Source organism: Pteronotus mesoamericanus, unplaced genomic scaffold (genome assembly GCF_021234165.1).
Source record: "Pteronotus mesoamericanus isolate MK-2021 breed Mesoamerican mustached bat unplaced genomic scaffold, CSHL_Meso_final contig_163, whole genome shotgun sequence".
In the NCBI taxonomy this organism is placed as follows: Eukaryota; Metazoa; Chordata; class Mammalia; order Chiroptera; family Mormoopidae; genus Pteronotus; species Pteronotus mesoamericanus.
The window spans coordinates 9,488,286-9,514,296 of record NW_026555064.1 but is presented as its reverse complement, the minus strand read 5'-3'; the positions used below and the strand labels follow the sequence as shown (position 1 = coordinate 9,514,296).

The 26,011-nt window shown below is 39.5% G+C and overlaps 1 protein-coding gene across 3 annotated transcripts in view; it reads left to right on the top strand.

The window, feature by feature from the left end:
* The window catches only part of SCOC (short coiled-coil protein), a 29,917-nt gene extending 5,352 nt beyond the window's left edge, over positions 1–24,565 (top strand). Inside the window, exons 1-4 of one of the 3 annotated variants that reach the window (XM_054562980.1) lie at positions 19,064–19,232; positions 20,757–20,828; positions 21,183–21,266; positions 22,746–24,565. In XM_054562980.1, the coding sequence (XP_054418955.1) occupies positions 19,064–19,232; positions 20,757–20,828; positions 21,183–21,266; positions 22,746–22,888 (468 nt within the window). In that variant the 3' untranslated portion in view covers positions 22,889–24,565. The other 2 variants (XM_054562996.1, XM_054562987.1) reach the window with 2 other exon arrangements.
* The last annotated feature ends 1,446 nt before the right edge of the window (positions 24,566–26,011 follow it).

Sequence of the window (26,011 nt, the reverse complement as noted above, 5' to 3'; positions counted from 1 at the left end):
CCTTCCTTCAGGAAGCCTCCCTTGACCTTCCCAGTTTCCCTTCTCTTTCCTGAAAACCACAAGCTTACCTCTACGTATATTATTCACAGCATGTTGTACTTGACGTATATGTTCCCCACCCAACAGACTGAGCTTCTAAAGACAGAGACTGGGTTTTAAAATGTCTGTACTTCCAGCACCTAGCACATAAAAGACACTCAATACATCTTTTTCCAAACACTTGTGCCTGAGTTTGTGTATATCGGGGTGAGGGCCAGTTAGGCAGGCTGAGAATTTACTCCTAGAGCCGGCTCTCTTATATTATTTCTACTTTTTAGACTTCCTTTCCTATCTCCCCTTGTGGTTCAGTTTAGTTGTGCTTCTGGAAAACATTTATTGAGCACATACTGTCACATGCCAGGACCTGGCTATTTGCAGAATTAACTCAGAAGGGCTTGAACTTTGGAGTCAGAACTGCCTGAAACTGAATTGTTAGACTTTGAGCAAATTATTTAACATCCCTAAGCCTGAGTTTCCTCAGCTGCAAAATGATCTAAGAATATATCTCCGTATTGTTTTGGAGACTAAATGAAATAATAAAGGCAACTTCTTCAACTAGCCTGTTCATTCAGTACATTTTAGCTTTTCCTCTGCCCACTTCAAGGAACTGACACAAAAGTTTCTTTAAAGGCTCCAAGATTTGTTCACCTCAGTTGTCATGGCAACAGCGGCGTCCTGTGGGCACTGCTCTGTAAGCCAGTTCTGCCTGTTGACATCCTCCTGATAAGAAAGCTAGCGGAAGAAGGGGGAGGTGGATGTGCAGAAGCTCTTTAAACAAGAGTATGAATCCTTTCTGATTAAAATAATACAGCTCCTCTTTTCCTTCTCATCCCTGCCCTCACCTCTTCCCCATCAATGTCTTCCCAGGGCTGCTCTCCTGTGAGCCTCGGTGTCCTCCCTGGCTCTGCCTTCTCAAACCTCACCTGAATAATATTCAAAGCGGCTCTGCATCTGCTTTTGGCCTCAGCCAATTAGCCCTCCTTCTAAGGCTGTAATAAGCTTCCCAGAGAAGTGGCACAATTGTTGTGTGCTTTTATTTGGTGCGGTTTCCTCCCACTACATGGAAAATATAACAATACCCCCCCGCTCAAGCCTTGCTGAAAGCAGCCTGGTTTTGAAAAGCTTTCAGAAGGCCATCTGCCATCCCTTCCACCAAGCAGAGGATCAGACACGCGGCCCTGCATTAGTTAGCACTCCAAGTAAAAGGTATCAAGGGTCCGTATTCCTTTTCATCTCACCCTCCATTATATACGAGCTAAAGAGGGAAATAGACTGTGGCTCCGCAGCTGGGAGACACAGTGGGCCCTAGCAGGAGTCTAGTCCGTGAAAGGGGAGCAGGCCTTTCTGTCCAGGCAGTTAAATGGAGCCGTGTTTGCAGCCAGCGCCAAGCTCCCTAGTGTCTGTGCACTGCTCTTAATGGCTTTGACAGGTTACACTGGACCACTTGGGAGGAGACTATGCAGATGAGAGCCCCAGCGTGCAGGCACCGTTCAGTGATGAGTACACAAGGACGAAGCAAGTGTCCTCGGCGTGTGCTGGTTAGGAACAGCGAGGCAGGTGCTTCCTGCGTCATTTCAGTGTACACCCTCCAAGGGACTGGACCAGGAATGTTCATTTAAAAGATTATTCGAACATCCTTCGGGATGTCAAAAAGATCATCTCAAGTAAGGTAGATTTTTTTTTCTTTTTTTTTTTTTAGTGGAATCAAACAAAGTACCTTCATTGTGCCAGCAATGGCAGGAAGTTTCAGCAAATCTTAATTGGCATTTGGAATCCATATAAGTAATGGCACTGGCCAAGTGAAATGTCTGTCCCTGTGAACTGAAGATGCTATGGACAGTGGCATAAGGAACACCTCCCCTGATCTAGCAAAATGCCTTAGGGACTTCACAGATGAGATCGAATAGGAAAAAGGATTAACCCTCCTTCTCAGTAGCTTCTGAGAGGGGGGTGCCTCTTGGGTCACTAATGTATTGCTGGAAAGTGTAAGTGCTCTTTCTGTGAAAACACCTTCCATCAGAGGAAAGCCACTTAACTGAAATAAATGCTCTAGCATGGTGCAAAACCTAGTTTTAATAAACAAGCTTAGGAACTGGAGTGTTAGGGCAGTATCTAAGTGTTTTCAGTAATTGAGAGTGTTCTCTAATTTGCTCATTGAAGGGTAAGGATTAATATTTTGACTCTTCCTTTAACAGATAAATCAACCATCAATAGCCTTGAATTGGCAATGTGTTTTTTTCTTCGTTAGATTATCCAAAACAACAAAAAAAGGAGTAAGAATATTTTGTGTTAAATGTATATGAGATCTTTGTAAGTGTGCTAGTTTGTTTTTCTAGAGAAAAATCCAGAACAGACCCCAAAAACTCAGGGGTGAACTTTCTTTACCTGAGCTCATGAACTAAGGAGAGGCTGGCCTCTCCCAGGTCCCCTTCCTGATGAGAAGGCGGCGGGGTGGCTATCTTCCAAAATGGGGACCCTCATTTTATAAAGGCCCCAGATCAATGGCATCAGCTTTGGACACGTCCTTTTGCAGGCCTCTGTCTAACTGACTTGTTCAGAGTCTGAGGCCCAGATCCTGGGGCCCTTAGCTGCTCTTGGCATCCCCTTGAGAAACCCTGTCTCTGAGCCCTCCAAGGGAAGCCGGAGCGGAGCGAGCAGGAGGACGGGGCAAACCGATGAGCCAGCTTCAGCTGTGCCTCCCACCCCCAGAAATAAAAATGTTAAACCACCCAAAGCTATGAGTGACCCCACTAGAACTAGCATGCACTCCAGTCCCAGAACCAGACTTACTGCGCTCCAGAGGAGGTGTTTTGCTTTCACAGATACCTTCGTGTTTCTTTTCAGTCCTCAACGGTGGAATGCAAGGGACTCAGTGGCGGCCCACATGAGTGGTCCGGGAGAAAAAAGTGTCCCCTTGCTGCCTTCCTGTTAGCGTGACCCGGGTCTTCCCTCCACTGGCCTTCCAGGGATGCACAGAGCCAACAGCCGCCCCTCCTCAGTCCTTAAAGGCTCTCTTCCCCACATAGTCATTGTTCCTTGTTACTCCTCACACACGATACTTCTCGTTGTCAGCTTCAGGACTTTGGCTCGCGGTACTTAGCTGTGCGCATGCGTAGTTCTCTCATTGCGGGTAGCCTGACATTAGTAAAAGCTGTTTGAAAAAGCCTGCGTTTTAAAACACATCTTTTCTTTCTTATCCTGCAGAATCTTCACTACCTTTTCCCAGCAGACAAATACAAATATTAGTATTTGTTCACTCATGATATTTTGCTTTCTTTTTCATTCTTGGTGGCAAGAAGGTTAGTGGGTTTTTCTAAGGTCACAATAACTATTGAAAGCTTCTTTTATAAAAAATATTTACAAGATTTTTTCAATGACTTTTTTCTCTTTTTTATTTTAGAATTTTAAATGGCTTGAGCCTCATGATATTAACTATTCCACAACTTACATAGTGGATTCCTGTCCCTTGTGTGTTAAAGTAGTATAAAGTAGTGCAACATCAACAAGATGTAATTGATGCATAATTTGAGAGACTCGGTCACACTTGGCAGTGACTGTTGGCCCCTAAACACTAAATTTCTCAGCCAATGCCTTTCTGTGAACTATTTGGTGATTGCCCAAGGTGAGCCTATATTTCAAGGAATTTCTTAAGGAATCATTTTTGTGGGTTCATTTTGTAAGTTGGGACATTATCCTTTCTCCAAACCATGTGATCACTTGACTGTGAAAGGAATTCAGCAAATTCAGAGCTAACTGATCAGTTTTTTAAAGAAAATTCATAGCAAACTGACCATTTCTAAAAAGCAAACTGTGTGAGTAATATTTCCTTCATGTTCCAAGCACTTATATCATTAAAGATTTGGGGTTTTTTTTTTTTAACTTTTTTTTTTTGGAAGGCAGAAAAGCTAAAGCAGGTGTTGGAGAACTATGATTGATCAGCGTTCGCTCTAGTTTTCCTGTATGTTCTCAATTCTGATGATGATTAGAAAATCAGTTGGCTTCTTTAGAATTCCTACTTAACCCTTTGGATACTTGATACTACCTGAAAAAATTACTCATCACAAAACTAAGAAAGTCACAACGTTAAGTATTTGGAGCAAGCCCAATTTTACTAACTAGTCATGCATTTCTTAGGTGAATAATGATAATGACATTTATTGAGAACTTATTACATACCAGGCACAGTGCCAAGAACATCACGTTCATGATATCATTTCATCCTCACAAATATCATGTGATAAATATTATCCCTGTTTTTCAGATTGAAGAGTGGGACTAAGAAAGATATAGTCATTTGTATAAAACAAAGCTGGAATTCCAACCCAGGTCTGCCTGACTTCAAAGCTTTTGGCAAATGACAATGCATTGGGACAGAAATTCCTAGATAGATAGCATAACTGTATCATACTGACTAGGCAGAAGCAGTAAGGTGCCACCTTGCAGGTATTGAATAATGAAATATGGTCCCCTAGTTACGCCATGGGGTCAGTGTTTCACAAATGTAATCACAGAATCAGAGGGCAAGAAGAGCCCCAGAGGCTCTCTGACAATATTGGAATATGTTCAGACCACAAAGGAAGAATGTAAAATTGTCTCTCTGATGTGATTACGACCATGTGAAAGTAATTTATGTATATATGGACTAGGATGGGAAGAGAACTTGGAAATCTTTATTTATTAGTGTGAAGGAATCATAGGTTATTATATTATCATGTTGTATTTATACAATAATTTTTTCATTAAAAGTAAGATTAACCCTGGTTTTCTAATATGTGCAAGTAAGGTACAAATCCTAAATTGAGTGTGGATTATGGGAGACATGTGAAAATACCACGTGGCTGGCCTCCCCAATGTTGTTCACTTTCATTTCTCTCAGAAGACAGATGTTTATAAACCAAGCATTGGTATTTCCATATGGATCTCAAATTCAGAAGCCACCTTAGGATGATCTTAACTTCTCTCTGTCAGATATGCCACCTTGACAAAATGGTGCAATACAGCAGAGCTGTCCTTTGCTATTTCATTATACTACTTCTGGTAACCCTTCCTCCTACATTTCTTTTAAGGAACGTCTGTCAAAACTTCACTACTGCCTCTTGCAGCTTTAGTGATGCATGCAAAAAGCTGTCTTAGAAAAGTGAGATGTAGCCAGTGGCAAATCGAGTTACAGGACACACAGGCACAGAGGGAGGGGAGCTGGGGGGTTAGACATACATGGTAAAGGCCACCCTTCTGCACAGCCTATCTTACTTGCTTTAATTTCATTTTTACTTTGAAACAACCTCAACTACCAAAAATTTACGCATAGGCCAAGAAGGACTCTTTGTTTTCCTGAACAATTGGAGAGGTAGCTGCCAAACCAATGCCCTGTCCACCCCTGACCCCGCACACTTCAGCCCGTATTTCCTACAAAGAAGGATTTTCTCCTTCACCATCACAATACAACCAAAATGAGGAAAATGACATTCATACGTACTGTCATCTAATCTCCAGCACACACTGGAGTTTCACCAGTTGTCTTGACAGCATCCATTATAGCAAAGCACCTGGTTCAGAACCATAGGTTGCATTTTACTTGTCATGTGACTTTAGCCTCCTTCAATCTGGAGCAATTCCTCAATCCTTACTTGACTTTCATGACCTTGATGTTTGTAAAGGTTACAGGGTAGTTATTTTTCTTAAATGTTTCTTAATAACAATATGTTGGCAAAAAACAAACCAACAAACAAAAAAAAAAACCTATAGAAGTGATGCTGTGTTCTTCTCATTGTGCTCTCTCAGTGGTACAGGATCTCTTATTTATCTGCTCACTAGTGAGGTTAAATTTGATGCTTCGATTATGGTGGTGTCTTACTCCTCTTTCTTTTAACAATTAGCAAGTATTTTGGGGGGAGATATTTTGAGACCATAAATATTCCATTTCACATCAAATTATTTACTTCAGAATAGACTCATGGTTTCCTAATTCACTGAGTGGGTTATACTCCTCAGTATATTGTTAGAGGAGAACAGGAAGAGCTACACAGTATCTTGAAATCTTTTCTGTGGAGCATTTCAATCAAGAATATAGGGATTCTACTCCAACTGCCTTGAATTATTAAAATTCTCACACTGGTTTCATTTCTTCTCTTACAGATTAGCCTTCAAAAGACAGATAGGGAAGGATTACCAACAAGGAAAAATGGAATATTCCTTTATTCATTCAAGCATTTAACAAATATTTAATGAGGGTCTACCATGTACCAGGCACTCAGTTCAGGCTGTAACTTCCGTGTGTCTGCTTGGAGCCACAGGCCGGGATCCTCGGGCGGTCGATGGCCGATGGCCTTGGGGTGGACGCAGGTGGAGGCAGCACGTGCTTCTCTTACCACGCGGCTGGCCTCCCCAACATGGTTCACTTTCATTTCTCTCAGAAGACAGATGTCTATAAACCAAACATTGGTATTTCCATATGGATCTCAAATTCAGAACTCACCTTAAGATGATCTTAACTTGTACCTGTCAGATATGCCACCTTGACAAAATGGTGCAATACAGCAGAGCCATCCTCGCTATTTCATCATACTACTTCTCATAACCTTTGCTCCTATGTTTCTTTTAAGAAAAACACCATCCCGTTGGGCATCATTTCAGCATTCTAGTAGAGGTAGGTTCACAGCGGCACCTTTAATTCATTATATCCTGTGCCTTCTCTTTTTCTCCCTTCTCACTCCTTCCCTCCACAAATCTTTATCCTCTTTGTTCTTTCTCATTACCTTGTTTCTATCCTCTGCTGATCGCCTGCTTGGCCTTGTTTCTCCCTTCCACGCCCCACTCTGTATCCCCTCCCTTCTGCCTTCTCTCACATGTCTGTGTTGCCTTAGGGGCTCCTCTTTCTTTTCTCTCCACCTCTGATCTCCTGGCCTGACCTTTGCCCTCCTTGCTCCTGTTGTACTGCTGGCTTAAGGGTTTGGGGATAAAGCAATACCTTGAGTTGAATGACTTTTCTAAAAAAGTGTTAGTTTTATTATTTTAAGTACATGGAAAGAAGTTTTCAGCTCAGGTTTAAGCATTTACGATTTGCATGTTACTGGAAAATTAAAACCATTGCTGCTAAATTTCACTAACTTTTCACATATACCTTTTGCTGCTCAGGCTAGTACTACTTTTGTTATCCAGTTACGGAGTATGCTTTTTCCTTAGGGAGCATTGAAATGAAATATTTACATGGTCACAAAATATCTCTCTTAAATGTTTTTTGCTAATTACTAAAAGAAAAAGGAGTAAGACACCACCATAATCGAGGCATCACAGTTAAACTCAACACCGGTAGGGTGCAATGAGAAGAACACAGCATCACTTCTGTGATATTTTTGCCAACTTATTGATATTAAGAAACATTAAAAAATAACTCCTCTGTAATCTTTAAAAGCACTGAGGCCATGAAAGTCAAGTAAGGATTGAGGAATTGTTGCAGGTTGACGGAGGCTAAAGGCACATGACAAACAAATTGCAATGCATGTTCTGACCGAGGAGCTTTTTGCCGTAATGGACACTGTCAAGGCAATCAGTGAACTTCAATGCACTTTGAAGAGTAGATGATATTAACGTATGAATGTCATTTTCCTCATTTAGTTGGTTGTATTGTGATGGTGAAGGAGAAAATCCTTCTTTGTAGGAAATATGGGCTGAAGTGTGCGGGGTCAGGGGTGGACAGGGCATTGGTTTGGCAGCTACCTCTCCAATTGTTCAGGAAAACAGAGAGTCCTTCTTGGTCTATGTGTAAATTTTTGGTAGTTGAGGTTGTTTCAAAGTAAAAATGAAATTAAAGCAAGTAAGATAGGCTGTGCAGAAGGGTGGCCTTTACCATGTATGTCTAACCCCCCAGCTCCCCTCCCTCTGTGCCTGTGTGTCCTGTAACTCGATTTGCCACTGGCTACATCTCACTTTTCTAAGACAGCTTTTTGCATGCATCACTAAAGCTGCAAGAGGCAGTGTGAAGTTTTGACAGACGTCCCTAATCTTAGCACTGGTATTCTCACATACCTCTCAAAATCCACACTCATATTAACATGCATACCTTTCTTCCACATATTATCATAGAAAACTTATGTTGAGTGAATTTCGCCACTAGAGGTCACCAGCGTATCGTCTCAAAGAGAATACATAAATGTGATCAAGTCATTATCTGCACCATTAAATGGCATTCATGGTGTCCTTTAGCTTATTCTGAATATCTGGACAGTTGTCAGACATATGTTATGATAACGTGACACCAGTTGTCCTCTAGGTGATGTTCCATGTGTGCCTAATGCTCTGTTAAGGATGGAGAGCCATGACTTGAACCATGAGACAATTTGTTAGAAAGTAGTGTGAGTTCTGAGGTGAAAAGATGCTGTGGAAATCCAGTGTCATCCTCTAAAGCAACTCAGGCACATCTGCTTTCTATGAGACAGGAAAAGGACTCCGAGGAGAACATTCATTCATTCATTCAGCCATTATTTGTGGACATACGTGTTCTTGGCGATGAGGCTGCCTTGATGAAGATCAACTGGGGGTGCCCCAAAGCACTTAAGGAATCAGGGACAGGGGGTCTCTATTCGAATGCAATCAGTGCTTACAGACCACTGCGCAGGGCAACTGTCCCTCAGATTCTTATTTCGTCCTCCTCGCAGACCTCGGGGCCAAGCACTGAAATCCCCATTTCTGCAGATGGTCATGGGCAGCACTGCAAGGGCCAGTGGCTTTTTAAGTGGATGGCACTTTTCTGAGATGATGTTAAGAGTAGACTGGGCACCTTTTACATCAAATCCAGAGCGGAACCACAGAGATACTTGCAAGAAAATGTTCGAAAGCTGAGCTGCACTGTGGTCACTGATGCTTGTTAGAAAAAACATTACATTTTATTTTAATGTAAAACTTTTGGATGAGAGCAGCAACACTCTAGGTAACAGTAATGTCCTGAGACATACAGGTCCCCAGGGAGCTCCTTGGGGGAAGCTGCTGTGAACGAGAAGGATGGACTCCAGAATACCTCTCAAGGCCACCAACGGTCTTCTCCCCAACTGGATACTACCTGATACTTCCGTAGAATTTGCTTCATGTAGCACAGAAAGAAAACCTGCTTCACGCTCTGGAGTAGCAGAAAGTTCTGGGCTCTTTCCATAGCTTGAGGAGCTACTACTTCTACCAGCTTCACAGGAGCTGGAACTGATTGATTAGTTGTCATCAGCCTTTAGACCAGACACACAGGTGGTTCCGGAGCAGGACACAGGCTGAGCCCCACCCCCCAGGAGCAAGGCCTCCTCTCGTTTTCGCTTCACCAGAGAGGGAGAAAGGGCGCTGGCCGCACCTCTGCTTCTGCCGGCGTGCCGGTCGCCAGCTATCCTGCCAGTGATTAATTGTAACTGTTGACAGGCTTGTTCTTCTTTCTGATTATTACAAAGTTTGGTGAGATAGTGAAAAAGAAAGGGGAGGGGGAGAGCTACAAAACAGGACTTGATTTATTTTCAAAACCATTACTGTTGTGCCATTGACTTGTGATGCCTCTCCCATCACCCGCTGGTGTAGTTCTCTTCTTTCTTTGACTTGTAGGCATTGCACCAGCACTTCATGAGAAATGTGTAGCATTTCCCGCCAGATAATTGTATAGGGAAGGAGAAAGAAAAATAGGCATTTGTCACAAAACTGAAGGTTATCCAGGTTAGAGGTTTTGGGGAGAGGTGGCCCGCCCTGGGCCCTGAGTGCCGCTGGTTGTTTTTGCTGGTTTGCCAAGGGCGCTGGCCCCACCTGGCCTTTACCTCGGCCACTTCCCAGGGTGTGTGTGCACAGAGCAACCCCAGAGGATGGGGGAAGGCCTCCCCCTGCTGAAGAGGGTACTTGCTTCCACTTGCTCCTTCCGATGGATTCCCTGGGCTCAGCGCTCCTCTTCTGTCCCGTAACCCACTGCGCATGGCCTTCACGGGGTGGCTGGTCTCCACCGAGAGACTTGGAGGAGGGGATGGGGACAGAGGCAAACTCACATAAGGCTCACTGGTGAGCGGCAAGTAAGAGTCGCAGGACACTGGCCAGGCATCTCATACCCACCGTCTCTGGCCTTCATGGAACCCTAGCAGGCCAACTTGTTGGCTAGTAAGTAGTACAGAACCTCAGATCCTGACATGGCCTGACAGAGAAACTCTCCCAAGTTGATTATTTTTAATGTAAGTGGTTACCAGGGAAACTGAAAACTATGAAGATTATACTTATGTATTGATAGTAAGAAAATCCACTAGCAGCCCAGCATTTGGAGCCTTGCTAGCAACTCCTGTGCATTCTTTAACAGAATATTAGTTACCACTGCACCTCCGATTTCCATGCTCTTCAAAGAGTCAGTTGGTCTTATTAAAACAGAAGCCCCTCGATGCTCCCAGAGCCCAGTGATCCATCTTGACTTTAAAGCAGGTTATTTTAAAACAACTTAGTAGGACACATCGCCAGCTGAGATGATTGATCATGGTAGATGCATGTCTAGAGATTCACAGAAACCCACAGCCATAAAAGCTGGAGTGGAGCGGCTCAGAGGTAACTCACTCAGGAGGACTTGCAGAAACTATGGCAGGCATGTGGCCAAGGGCGCAGGGGTCAAAAACAAGCAGACCATCACAGGTTTGCGCTTAAATGTGGGGAACCACCGACTGTAACTCTCTGGTATTGTCATTTGATAAATTCCTCAATGTTATTGTATATGCTCTTAGAGAAGCAGAATGAACTCTCTTCCAGTCCCTCATTTGAGGAAATAGGTGTCTAAAGTAAATGGACTCATCCCCCGCAAGCTTATGGTCAATTTTAAATATTTGGATACTCTGCACTATCTAGCTACAAAGAACACTACAATATATTTTCTAACTAGCAAATATGTGAAGACTTGAGTGAACAAATATAGATTGAGCCAGAACTGGGAGCCAGGGTCCCTCTTTTTCAAACCAATGCTTGTTGCATTTTTGACAGATCAGAGTTTTCCAAACCAGCCATCTGCATACCAACATCAAAGATTTTGCCACATTAAGTTAACCATTCAATTAACATCAGTTTTGAACTTGGCTTTGTTTTAAGCATCTGCAAATTGAGAGTTGGTTGTATTCATATTTCTTGATTACAATAAAACATGTAACCATTGTAACTATTTTTGAAAGCTGCTCTTACACAATCAGAGGTATACACTTGGGGAAACACTGATTAAACAAGGCTTTGTCTAGAGAAAAATAAGCGTCTCGACTGCATAATCATTCCTAATTATTTTCGCTTCTGTCACAAAGTTCAAAGCTGGATTCCATGGAGACCCTAATGTCCTTCTGCATTCTCATTCGAGAAGCTCTAAAAATATGCTGGTAATTTCTTCTTATTTTTATCTATTGAACAAATGAATGAGAAAGACTCTGATCAAATTAGCCAGCTATTGGTTATTATGATGAAATTACAATCTTGAAAAAAGTATACATGAACAACCTAACTCACCAAATAATACTATGGTATACTATTAAGTCTAGTTTTGAAATCAAGTTTCAGCAAGTAGAATATATTCTTTACTCACCAAAGTCAGGACAGCACTCATTCTCCAATGGATTCAATAACCTTTCAAGAGGAAAAAAAATAACAGAAAATATGAGTTCTTATTTAGGAATGTGATGAAACACATTTTGCAAATTAATGAGCTCAAAGTATCAGGGAACACACCTGGTTACACTTGAAAGTTATCAAAATGCCTCCATTAGCATATTTCACTTTTAAAATATCCACAGTGTGTTTAGAAGCTTCTAATTACTTAAAACAAGTCGGAAGTTTTCATGTGCACAATGAGAGTATGGCAGACTGGAGATCAAAATGATCTGAAAGTTCTCAATTTTGTTATTTATCATTTCTTCCTCTCATAATTCATTGCTTTGTAACAACAGTTTTTGGTTTGGAGTTTCCTATTCTCTATGAAAAATATTTTAATTTTCTGCTTTTATTTAGATGGTTTATGATATTAATATATGCATATTCCAGACAACATGAATGTTCATCATAATAAAATATTTCTATGTAATTTCAATGCTTGTATGTTTTCCTTATTAAAAAAAACTTTTTTACCTATTTTGAAACCAGTTTTTATTGAATATATAATGTAAATTTGGAATGCTGTATAAAATATATAGTTTAATGAATGTTCACTTCATGACTAGTTTGACAAAATTTCAACTCCCTTTTTATATTCACTTGTGTGTACTGTTCTTTTTTTTGTAACATTTTTGTTATTCCAAGGGCAGATCTTAATTAGCAACTCTGTTTTATCCAATTTGCAACACTTTTTGAATGTTATCTTGCCATCTAACCTTATGATTATCTTTTTATATTACCTTTTCCAGACAGTTTGTCTTAGAATTCATTTAAAGTTTGAATTATCTAGCAAATATGTTTGGTTCTGGGATTTTTAAAAGGGTGAGTACTCTAAAATAACCATATTCTACTTTATAACAATCATTTTCTTGCATCTTTTAAATAGGTTTTTTTTAAATCATCAAAGGGTGCATCCAACATAAACCGTAGGATTTTTGTCTTTTTAAAAAACATGTATTTTAAATGTCCTTTTACCTATGGGTTTCTTTCCATTCTTTTTCCCCCTGGTGCAAATTATTTTCTTTTTGTTAAAGAAAAGGGCTTTAGTTTTGTTGTTGTTTTTGCCTTGTTGTTGTTTTGTTTCATAGCCAGATTTTGCAATTTTATCCAGGAGACAGATTTACCCACTATCTCTGCCCTCTGTATTTTGTGCTAAATTTCTACTTTAAGGGCTTGATCAGCTCAGGTGGCAATTTTCTTTTTCTTTCGTTTCTCCTCCTTTTTTCTTTTGGCAAGACGGTTTCATAGGTGCTGGTGCCTTCTTCTTTCAGCAGCAAGTAAATGCTCTCTGGGGGTTCTCTTTGTGATGTCAGCTGGTGCTCAGTGTCTAGATCAGTGTTTCTCAAAAGTTTTTTACCTTACGCCCCACCCCCAGAGCCTTTTAGACTTTATTTTCTTAATCATCCCCTTCCCTTATGAAACTATCTTCTCACACTTGGAGAGCTATAACTTCTTCAAATATACAGGAGTGGGCAAAAGTAGGTTAAGAGCTGTTTGCATGGAAAAAGCCATGCAGGTTATGGTTATTACAGTAGCTTTTTTAACTCACAAGAATAAAACTTTCACATACTCACAACTGTAAACCTACTTTTGCCAACCCCTGTATTTCAGTGCTATATTCTCTTTCCTTTCTGGATTCTGATGACATAAATGCTACCTCTTTTTTTGTTGTTGCTCATTCCTGATGTTTTTGGGTGTTTTTTTCCCCAATGATTTTTTTTCTCTATTGCTCAGATTGGATGATTTCTTCTGAGGCCTCCTAAATTCACTCTTCCCTCTTTCATCTCTGCCAAGCCATTGAATCTTTGCAGACAATTTTTAATTTAAATTATTTTAGTTTTCAGACATAAAGTTTCCTTTTGGTTCTTATCTACAGCTTCTATTATGTTGCTTACACTTTCAATGATAACTTCTGTTTCAGGATTTTTTTGGTGATCACTTGTTCACGTATTTTTTTTTAATTTTTAAAACGATTTTATTATTTATTTTTAGACAGAGGGGAAGGGAGAGAGAAAGGGAGAGAAATATCAATGTGTGGTTGCCTCTCGCATGCCCCCTACTGGGGACCTGGCCTGCAACCCAGGCATGTGCCCTGACTGGGAATTGAACCAGCAACCCTTTGGTTCACAGGCTGCTGCTCAATCCACCGAGCCACACCAGCCATGGCTGTTCAAGTATTTTTAATAGCTGCTTAAAAATCTTTTCCAGATAATTTCACATTTGTGCCATCTAAGTGTTGGTATCTGTTGATTGTTATTTTCATGTGAATTGAGATTTTCATGGTTCTTCATAAAATGAGTGACTGTGGATTGGATCCTGGATATTTTTACTATGACACTATAAGCCACTGGGTCTTGTTTCAGTCCTATGAAGAATGTTGCTATGTGTGTTGTAGTAGGCACTTGAGTTGGTTAGGTTGAGGCTGCAAGTCCCAATCCACCTTCTTTGGGCTGTGGTTTCAAAAATCATTTCAATTTGGAAAGTCTTTGCAGTGTTTTATTTTTACTTAGCTTTAACAATCCTAATAACAATTCAGTAAAGTGGGTATTATGATACTCATTTGACAGAATAAAAACATAGGTTTGAATTCAGCCTATCACTAGCTATATGATATTGGACAAAACACTCTTTGAACCTTGATTTCCTCATCTGTAAAATGGAATTGATAATACCTAAATCATTGGATTGTTTGAGGACTGAGTAAAATAACATATATAACAAGCATAGCATGTTTTAAACCCTAAAGAAATCCTGGAAAGTCTTCTTCTCATTTAAAAACATCAGTTTACCAACTGAATGGGGGATGATATTTGCAAACAATAGCTTTGGCAGGGGGCTAATATCCAGAATATATAAAGAACTCATACAACTCAACACCAAAAAAAATACAATTAAAAATGGGCAAAGGACCTGAACAGACACCTCTCCCAAGAAGACATACAAATGGTCAACAGGTATATGAAAAGATGTTCAACTTCACTAGCCATTAGGGAAGTGCAAATAAAAACTACAATGAGATACCATCTCACACCTAGTAGAATGGCTGTTACCAAGAAGACAGGTAATAACAAGTGTTGGAGAGGTTGTGGAGAAAAAGGAACCCTCTTTCGCTGCTGTTGGGAATATAGACTGGTACAGCCACTGTGGAAAACAGTATGGCAGTTCCTCAAAATATTAAGAATAGAGTTACCATATGACCCAGCAACCCCTCTTCTGGGTACCTGCTGGAAAACTTGAATGCATTTATTTGCAAAGATACATGCAGCCCTTCGTTCAGTATATCACTATTCACGGTGGTCAAGGCATAGAGACAACCCAAGTGTCTTTGATAGGGGATTGGATAAAGAAGATGTGGTACATATTCTTATATAGCCTCAATCCAAGCCGTTTATTAAATAGTGTATAGATTATCCTAGTCTATAGATTACGTTTTCATTTTCTCAATGGTTTCTTTCAAAGAGCAGAAATTTTTAGTTTTTATAAAGTTTAATTAACCATTTTTTCTGTTATAAATTTTCTTCTCTTTTTCTAGAAAATTTATAGTTTTAGCTTTTATGTTCAGTCTATGATCCATTTTGAATTAGTATTTTTGTATATGCTACAAGTAGTATGTGTTGAGGTTCATTTTTCCCCCCATACTGATATCCAGTTGTTCCAGCACCATTTGTTGGGGGGGAAAAATCTATCCTTTCTCATGGAATTACCTTGGTACTATTGTGAAAATCAATTAATCATATTATGTGCGTGTCTATTCTTAGATTCTATTGTTTCATTTATCAGTGTGTCTATCTTTATACCAAACACTCCATTTATTTTATTGTTATATTTTATAATAAGACTTAAAATAATGTACTATAAGACCTCTAACTTTATGGTTTTTTAGAAAATTGTTTTGGCTATTTTAGATTGCTTTTCCATATAAATTTTAGAATCTGTTTTAGCCCATAATCACCGAGAGAGAAGTGAACTCATGGAGCCAGAACCCCAATGGTCCAGAGTTCCTGTTTAGGGGTAACTGTTATATTGTATCCTAATAATTTGTTAAGGATGTATGTGTCTATGTTCAATTTTATTTCTTGTAATGTCTTTGTCTAGTTTTTGTACTAGGGTAATGCTGTTCATATAAAACAAGTTGAAAAGTGTTCTTTCCTGTTTTATTTTCTGGAAAAGTTTGTGTAGAACTGGTATAATTTCTCAAAATATTTGGAAGAATGTACCAGTGAACTCACTGGGATCTGGAGTATTCTTTGTGGGAAGGTTAACCTAGTAATGACATTTTATAGATACAGAGCTATTCAGATCATCTATTCTTGTTGAGCAAACTTTTATATGTCTTCCAAGGGATTTTTCCATTTCATCTAAATTATCAAATTTATTGACATAAGGTTGTTCATAATATTCCCTTATTAGCCTTTTAACGTCTATAGGATCTGTAGTGATGTCCCTTTTTTCATTCTTACTATCTGTGACTTAGGATGTTTTCTCTCATTAAAAAAAAGTCTAATTCAGAGCTTTTAATTTTATTTTCCTTTAAAAGAACCACTTTTTGGTTTCATTGACTTTTTTTATTTCATAGTTTTTCAATGATTGGTTTTTCTTCTGCTGAGGTGTAGCCTGTTCTTTGAAAGCATTAAAAGACTCCCAGTGATTCTAATGTGCAGCCAAGCTCAGGGCTTGCGTTCTGTGCCCTTACTGACTTCCCGGATACTGTACTTGTTCACAAACTACAGAAAAAGGTGTGATGCGCTCTCCAGCTCCAGTTCTATTTATACACAGTAGCTCTGTCCATTTGTGCTTCAGTGCTATTTTACAGCACTATCAGGATTTTGCATCTTCTTAACAAACTAACTCTTACCTTGTTTTTAATATGAATTCCCATGATTGTTCATAAAGGTAAACATTAATAAATATCTCTCAGGCCATTCGATTTTACTCTTCTTTCAGTTGCTTATTTATGTTATTTGAATAATTTTATCTCAAATTGTCTGAATTCTTTATATTTTCAGAGCTTAAATATAGTCTTCCAGCCTGTGGTTTGTTTTTTAACTTGATTAAAAATGTCTTCTCTTTGGGTTTTAAAACGTTTAACTCTTCTGTTTGTAAAACAATCAAAATTGAAAATATTTCCCTTAATGAGTGGTGGAGTTTTGGCTGGTTTAACCAGTTTTTTCCTGTGATGTTGTCATAAAAACATCTGTTTTCTATAAGTTTTGTTTTTCACATTTTACATTTAGTTCCTTTGGAATTTAGTTTTATTTGTGTATGAGATGCAGATCTAATTTCATATTTTTATATGAATAGCCAACTTTAACCAAACCAGCATAATTTTTCCTTTCCAAAGCCAGTTAACACAGCCTGGCTAGACAGCTCAGTTGGTTAGAGCATCACGTACCAAGCCTGCAGGTTTGACCCCCATCAGGGCACATACAAGAGTCAACCAATGAATGCACAAATAAGTGGAACAGCAAGCCAATGTTTCTCTCTCTCTCTCACCCTCTTCCTCTCTCTCTAAAAAAAAAAAAAAAAAAAAAAAAAATCAATAAATGAAAAAATTTCAAAGCCAATTCACAAATATTTTACCATTTATACTCCCAACAGTAATGAATAGGTTTTTTCCCACAGCCTTACCAACATGTATTCCTTATCAGACACCCTTATTGTATTCCACCTTACAGGCACAGGTACTTTCTTAATTTTCTTTTTGTCTATTCTCATGTCAATACCACATTTTAAAAAGTTGCATAGCTTTTAAAAGTTTAAGATTGCAGATCTGGATATAGGCCCAAAAGAACCGAATGCAAGTTCTCAAAGAGATATTTGCACACATCATGGTCATAGAAGCAGTCAAAGCAGTTAAAAGGTGGAAATAACCCAAGTGTGTACTGAAAGATGAATGGATAAAGAAAATACATACCTACAATGGACTATTATTCAGGCTTAAAAAGGAAGGAAATTCTGACACATGCTATGACATGGATGAAACTTGAGGATGCTCTGCTAAGTGGACTGAGTCACAAAAAGACAAACACTATGATTCCACTTACGTGATGTACCTAAAATAGTCATATTTATAGAGACAGAAAGAACGGCGCTGGCCAGGTGCTGCAGGAGCTAAATGGAGAGTAGCAATTTAATGGGTATGGAGGTTTGGTTTTGCAACATGAGAATTCTGGTGATTGGTTGAGGAACAATGTGAATATACTTAGCACTACTGAAAATGTACACTTTTTATATACGTTTTTAATATACTCCTTAAAAGGATTAAGGCCATACATCAGCAAACTGTACCAGAAGTAAAAAGCTAAGAAACAGACATAAGACTCGCCCCTGTAACTCAGGAGTATGTTAACTATTTGGTAATCAACAAATATTGAAAACAAAGAGGGTCCGTTTTATGTCAAGGGCTGGCCACCGTATTTGGCCGTGTATAATGCGCACCCACGTTTTTGACTTGGTTTCCAGGGAAAAAAAGTTTCATTTTTATTTTTTAATTTATTTATCTTTAGAACCAAAACCAGCTACTGTATTCCAGGGCTTTATTTTGCATATGGATATTGTTATTGCTTTCTAGAGTTACACTTTTTAACACATAGCATAAATAAAATAGTTACATTTATATTGATATGGAATTAGTACTACCCATGTGTAATGCACACCCTTATTTTTCCCTAAAAAATTTGAGCCAAAAAAAGTGCGCATTATACACGGCATAATACGGTATCTATGAATGGTATGAAGCCAGATTACATTACATCCCAAAGCCTGGCACATAGCATTTGATGATGTATGTATGACCTTGAGCGAGACATTTATTTACTCCTAAGCTTCAGTTTCTTTCTATGGGTTGTTTTGATGTTCAACATGGAATATGATGAGAGAAAGCGCTTTATACTAAAGCACTGTTAAGGTATTTTCTCAACTCTATAATTAAATGGTCAGGCGCACTATGTATTTGGAAAGACTGCAGAGAGGAACTACCTACTAGAGGTACACTTAGAAGGTTTCCGCCTTGAGAAATAAAAATATATGGTAAAGTCTGCTGGAACTGAGGAACCACGGGATTGCATTGGCTTCACCTGTTAATGTCCACAAATGCCCCTTTCTTACATGTGAATGATTTCTCTCTTGCCCAGCGTTTCTTATGACCAGCCTCCTTCCTGACAGCTGTCAGAATTTTCCATACTGGATTTCTGAGTCCAATTTTCAGGATCCTGCTGAGACAGAAGAGGCGCTACGCTTGGAGGGGCTTTCTCACGCTTAACTTCTCTTCTGTGCTGTCATTGGCTGTTACTCATCCAGGACCCGCCCACAACTACCTCAATCCTGATTGGATGCTGATGTCCTTTTGTTGTGGCAAAAGGTGGATCCCGGCGCTTGGAGAGAGGACGATTGGGGCGCCGAGCAGCTAATGCGCACGCGTGGATTCTTGAGTGGGGATTGGCGGGACGGGGCGGGACTCCCGACTCTGCGCACGCTCTGTGGGCGGAGAGGGTGGAGCTGTCGATGTCAATTGCTCCCAGTGTCCCGGCCCGAGGCATCCTCCAGATACCTGCCCCTCCCGGCTCCTCAAACGGCGGGTGAGGGCGGCCTTGGGCAGCGGAGGACCTGGCCCCGGGCGATTGGAGTTGCGGCCTCGGTACCGCCGAGGGCCCAGGGGGCGGGGCGGGCTGGACGCCACCCGGCGCCCCAGGGGCCTGGGAGGAGCGGCCTCGGGCTTGGGTGTCGGGGGAACGGCTGAGACCTGGCTCCTTGCAGAACCCCTGCGCAGTCCCTTTTTCTCATCTTCTCTTTATTAGGCCTAGAGGTTCTTTGGGGGGAGGGAGGCGCGGTCCCGGACGCTGGTGTCCTAACGCTTTCCCCTAGCCGTTCCTGAGTCGAAGGCCGCTGTCCAGCATCCTGGCTCTGAAATGGGGCTGCGGGAGGGGCGTTTGGGTGGGAGGGGACCTGGCACCTGTGGACTTGGCCGTGGCTGCTCTGCCAAGCCCAGGGGGTGTGGTGAGGAGAGGCCAAGGCCAGGGATTGGCGGGGGGTTGGGGGCAAGTGAGAGGTAGAGTGAGGGCTAGCGACGTCTTTTTAGGCGCTGAAAGCGGCTCTCAGGCTGTCTTCTTGGACTTCTTTCAAGGGTCCTGCCCTCTCCCCTGAGAGAACAAGTTACGAGTGGAACCGAGAAAGAGGGTACATTCTGGAAAGGCAGAGCTTTTGTTGTACAATGTATCCATGCTAGTACTATGACGCAACAATGTTAAGGGCGAGCTACGCTGTGGTCCCCGCGCCGTGTCTGTACTGAGGATCCACTGCTCTCTCTCTGTGTGTTCTGGGCGTGACCTCACGAAGCTCGATAGGGAGCCGTTTTCTGGGGATCTGGCTCTCCATTCAGATCCTCCTTTGGCCAAACAGTTCCTCAGTTTGTGGGTTTATGTAACCGGAACAAATCAGAATTTGAACGGACCCGAACCAACCATGTTGACCGTTGACGCAACTTGAATGGAATGAAATTTTTCAGCCGCTTAGCTCGTAGAAATATCAAAGGAATTTAATATTTCTTGAGTATTCGATACTCAAGAGTTGCAAAATGTTTGGCAAAATTAGGTTAGGGTTATATTAAAATTTCTTCCATTGCATAATGGAAAATGGGACTTGATAGTTAGGCCGAGGTTCAAATAATTGGTAGAGACATGGCTCTGAAATCTAAGGCAAAATACATACACTTTCTGAGATAAAGTGTCCCCATCTGTACATCGCAGTGTCGTCCCGTTGATTTGATGAATAATATATGTGAAGCATTTAGCACATTAATGCACAATGACATTATTTTAGTTTTTCTGTAACTGCTAGCATTGGTCATTATCTTTTAAAAGTAATTTTATGAATGTGCAGTAGTATTTTATTATGTATTTTTTACATAACCAAGGAACTCAGCATTCTCTCTTGTTTACTTCTCTTTATCAACTATTTGTAAGTATCCTTTGCTTACCCATTGGGTGTTTTTTCTTAGAAACAGTAAAGCATGTGAAAGGGTACTACTGGGTCACAAATTTTTCTTTTGAAAAGCTTATATTTTTATTTCTCTATGTGTCTGTTTCTAACTTTCTCTATTGCAGACCAGTCATCAAGGATTTTGTATCCGAGGCCCCAAAGTTTCTTACCCAAGATGATGAATGCTGAAATGGATGGTACGTTATTTTCCTTTTGTATGTTCCTGGTTTTGTGGTTGCTTTTGCTTTATTGAGCAATGGAAGGAACAAAGAAGAATATTTAGAGTTTTGGATATGCCTAATTTACTTATTTGTATCCCTTCTAGTTCTGGAAAGGATTTAAATGAGCTTCGGAGTTCCTTACTGTGAGATGCTGGCAAACACACTTTACCTTGGTGTTCTTTTCCGCAATGTGGGGATAGAACTTTTTACTTCACAGGGCTCTTGTATAAGTCAAGTTAGATAACATAAAAACATTTTGCAGATCTTTAAGTGCTACACTACACAAATGGTACCTAATGTTAATAGTAAATTTGAACCTTTTTATTACAGCAGTTGATGCTGAAAATCAGGTGGAACTGGAGGAAAAAACACGACTTATTAATCAAGTGTTGGAACTCCAACACACACTTGAAGGTTAGCTTGCATTTTGTAGTTTTTTTGAATAACATCAATTAATTGAAATTGTAAGCCTTTGTGATGCTAAATTTTGTAAGTGTGCACAGTTTTAAAATGTATAAGTTTCAACTCCATTTAAATAGTTGGTTGTTTTTTTTTTAATTTTCCCATGTCCTGCCCATAGCTTTGGCTGGTGATTTGAAGGAACAGATATGCTTCAATAGGAAAGTCAAATAGTGTTCTTACGTTTCCATCTTTATGGTCTAACCTCATGCTATTTAGTCCGTGAGAGCCCCTCCATCGTCCCCCTAAGTCCCATTGTAGTAAAAGCGGTATATTAGCCTCAGAGATTAAAAGTGAGTTGATCTGAGTTTTTTCACTTTCTAGATTCAGTGCATAAAATTAATACCACCACTGAAACATTTTTTTGTTTTTAATGAAATTAAGGGGTTGTGGTTTTGTTTTTTCTTTGATACCTCAATCTGGAGTGGCAGATCATGTCACCCCCGTGGTCTCCCATGTCACAGTTAATAAAAGCCGCTCTGGAAGTCTGTTACGTCCCTTTTACCTCTCAGAGCCATGTCACAAACAAGGCCTCACAACACGTTCTACCTCACTCTGCCCCCGCCTCCCCCCATCCCCCACCAATGTTCTTTCAATATGCTGGGTCTTATTTGCTGTTCCCTTCTGCTTGAATTTTTTTCCTGTAGTTTTTTGCATATCTCTAGACTCATACCTTTATTTAAAGTTTCTAGTCAAATCACCTTGATCAAAATAGCTGTCCCTGACTATACTGTATAAAAGGCCAACTTCCCTTTTGCTTCCTGTGACCCGTACTCTTCTTGCTTCTTCTCCTGGCCCCCACTTGGCGCCCCTGAAGGCACACATGCCCACGTGCACATTAGAATGTAAGCTCTGTAAGGGCAGGGACCTTTTTTGGAAGTGTTGCTTCTAGAACAGTGCCTGGCTCAAGAGGACACCCAATACTTAGTTGTTATAAATGAATGAATGGAGGTGTTTTATTTGATCATCAAGAACTGCATCTTTTGAATTTCTTGCTAATGTAAAACTACCGAATGTTCAATTGCTTAGAAACTGACGTTCTATATCCAGTATATGATTCAGTTGTGTTCACCTAACACATTTTCTTAAACATTTCTAGTGAAGATGTTATGGTTCATATGTTGGTAAGATATGAACTCAAATTTACATTTAAATACCAAAGTCGATATTTTTTTTAAATAATCATTTTAAGAATTAAGTAGTCAACATAAATCCTGTTTACAAAGAATAATATTTAATCTGCTGTGAAATCTCAGTTTAGGAATTTTGGCTATTGATTTGCACTGTTTACCTTAACTTCTAAAATGATCTGAATTTAAAAATAGAAAATTCAAGGATTATGTTCTCTCTGTTAAGAATGAATGTTAAGCATTTTATACTATAAAATCACTGCCATCGTTTTATTGATAATGGGCTTTTTCACTTTTAATATAGATCTCTCTGCAAGAGTAGATGCAGTTAAGGAAGAAAATCTGAAGCTAAAATCAGAAAACCAAGTTCTTGGACAATATATAGAAAACCTCATGTCAGCTTCTAGTGTTTTCCAAACAACTGACACAAAAAGCAAAAGAAAGTAAGGGACCAATATCCCTTCTATCTTATGGAATTGCTGCTCTTTTTTTTTTTTTTCCTTTAAAACTTGGATAGATTCCAGAAGTTTAGTACTTTTGTTTGTGGCTTCATTGAATATTTATGAAGATAATGTCAGATCTAGGCAAAATTAAGAACATAACAGAGGACTTCCCTGAGTTTGTGTATTATGTTAGTCTATGAAAACGTGAAAATGTAGAGACTTTATAATTAGAAATGCATATATTTATGAAACTTGATAATGAATGTTTTATTGAATTTGCTTTGATTTATAGGTTTAGCACCATCTTTTATTATAGGCATAGTAGGAGATACAAGAAAATAACCACCATATTGTGAAAAAGTGACCAAAATCATGTACTGAATGCACAGCTTTTTGTACCCTGTCTACCATCTTGTGCCTCTTCTCCATTTGCATCTTCCTTCCCATTTGCCTTCCCCTGGAGGAAACCAATTGGTTTCATTGGTTACATTTGTAAGAGTAATTTTAGTAGTTAATCATTTATGAGAGTAACTTGAACTCTGCTGTTGAAACTGAACCAAAAGTTAGGGCTTGTTGCTTGTTACACAGCCAAGCGCCCGTGTAATGGCTTTCGGTCAGTGGCAGACCGAGGAGACAACGGCTGGTGTGCTGCCCGGTGTGCCGCCGCCGTAGCCCAGGTGTGCACGTGGGCTGTGCCTTCCAGCTTTGTGGAAGTGCGTGCTGTGGCGTTTGCACAACACAATTTCCTAGCGATGCTTTTCTCAGAATGTATCCCATCACTTAGCAGTGCATGACTGTATTTAGTACTGGGATTTAGACAGGATTGTTGGTTTCTCTTTTATCAATTGAAAACAGAGACTGTAAAAATGAAGATTTCTTTTTCCTTGAAGCTGAATTGTCGAGTTGGGAAAATTGTTGAAAACTTCCCTTTTACACAAAACAACGTGGTATCTGAAAAGATGACCTCTGGTTGTGCGTATGTTTGAAATAGATTATTTTTAGGAAGAATAGAAATCAGATGGAAAAAGTACTTGGTAAACAGTAGTAACCAACTCCAGATGTTTTTACTCCAGATTTGTGTTATGTCTGGCACAGATCAGATCTTTAGGGGAATATACATGAAAATGGATTAAGTTTGATTAACCCTATGTAAACCACATCTAGAGCATTTGGTCTCAAAGTATATTTATAATATCCAGCAGATCAATTTTTGCAAAATCCTTTGAGTGTATCAGTATCAGAGTCATGAATAAAAATGGGAGAGTTTTACGTGTATACTAACTGATAATGTTCTCAGTATTTTATCTCACTACTTCTCCCAGAGTTTTCTGCAAGCTCAACTCCTTGGTTTGAAGAGTTATAGTAATTCTTTAATAACAATTTTTAAAAAATTAGTTTGTAGATTCCATTTGTTAATGAAATTAATATCAGAAGTAATGTTAAAATGTTAAATATTCAATAGAAAAGAGATTCATTAACATAGCTTATAGTTATTAGGTTTGGGTTACTTTTAATCATGTAATAATATTTGTATTGATGTACAATTTAATGAATGACTTTAGCTGTATGAATATATAATCATACTGCAAAATATTTTGCATCCCTTTTGTGACCTAATTTGACAGATGTTAAAAATTGTGTTGCAGTTTTGCTTTGCTGTTTAATAAAAAGCTGTTTCAGAGATTGTGTGTGTTTTGATGTCACTGCCTAAATAACTGGGTGGCACAGTGGTGTATCCAGGGTTGTTCAAATCTATAGGATAAGTGGCCTATCTTCCTTAAGTAGCATTTACTGGATGTTTAGGGGAATAATTTTATTAAAACAAATGTTATAGGATATTATACATTAATTTTAAAATAAAAGCAAGGAATTCAAAGAAAGATCCAAGATTTCCAGTGGAAAGGTATTGTATTTTTTAGGTTAGGCCAATCTCCATAACAAGAGATGTGATAGAGAGATAAAGAATATAAAATAATATAAAAAATGGTTCTGAGGTGAGTGCCTCAAGCTAGCAGAAACCTGAACCGAAGATGCTCTGGCATTTTTAACCACAAATCCCAAGTCACACTAATGGTCACCATTCTAACTTGCAGAAAAAGTGCATGGGTACAGGTGTAAAGTTTTCAAAAAGGTGACTAATTCTACTAACATGTCTTCCTAGAGAAATAATCAATGGAAGCCAGGCGACCTTTAAAAAACAAAAATCAAGAGAAAGAAAGCTACTTCAGCCCGGCCCGGTTACAAAGTCTCTTAAAAGACCTACTAAAATAAAAGCAAAATACATTTATTTTTTCCTTTGTTAGAAGAGCATAATGTAAGTCATTTTAAAGTCAGATTAGGGTGGTAAAAGGAAAAAGCCACCTTGTTAAGAAGCCTCTGTCTGTCTACCACATGGCGCAAGAACACAGCAAGTAGCAGTGAGTTGGCAAAACTGGTTGCTCAGATTTTACCACTGCAAGCTCTGGGAGTTTAACCAAATGTTAAAGTTAAGATGAATCTGCAACCAAGAAAGTAAAAAAAAAGCTTTAATAAATCTTTAGGGAAAAAATGTTCACATACAGGATACCTGTCAGACAAGGTTTCCATAATAAAGCATTTATCTCCTGATGTAGTTTACTTTCAGAAACGTTCTCATCTAGAATCATTCAATATGTCTAATTCATTTGGACATTCCAAATGCGTATGGGTAACTAGGTATTCACATCAACATCACTAATTTATGAAAGTGCAGAATACAGCAATGGAATAAAGAACTAACTTTCATTTTCAGATCACTCTGAAATTAGTAGACTATGTTTGTCCTCCTTCAGTAAAAGGAGAGTCTAGAGACTCCTTTTCCTTACACACACGCTGTAAATGCACCGCTGGGGAGGGTTCTGTGGGAATTTAGTTGGTGCCTGCCCAAAGATGAGGCATGCATGTCCAGGACGGAATCCAAAATAGTACCCAGTTACTACGAAGCTCTCTAGATAGTATTAGAGTGTTTTTGTGGCCTCAAAGACTTAGATCACCTTCCAAAGGATAAGAACCTAAAATATTTTAAGTGAAACACCACAACTCCATTGTAATGTCATGCTGTGACTTTTGGTAACAACCATAGTTTACAAAGAGGAGCAATAGTAATAGT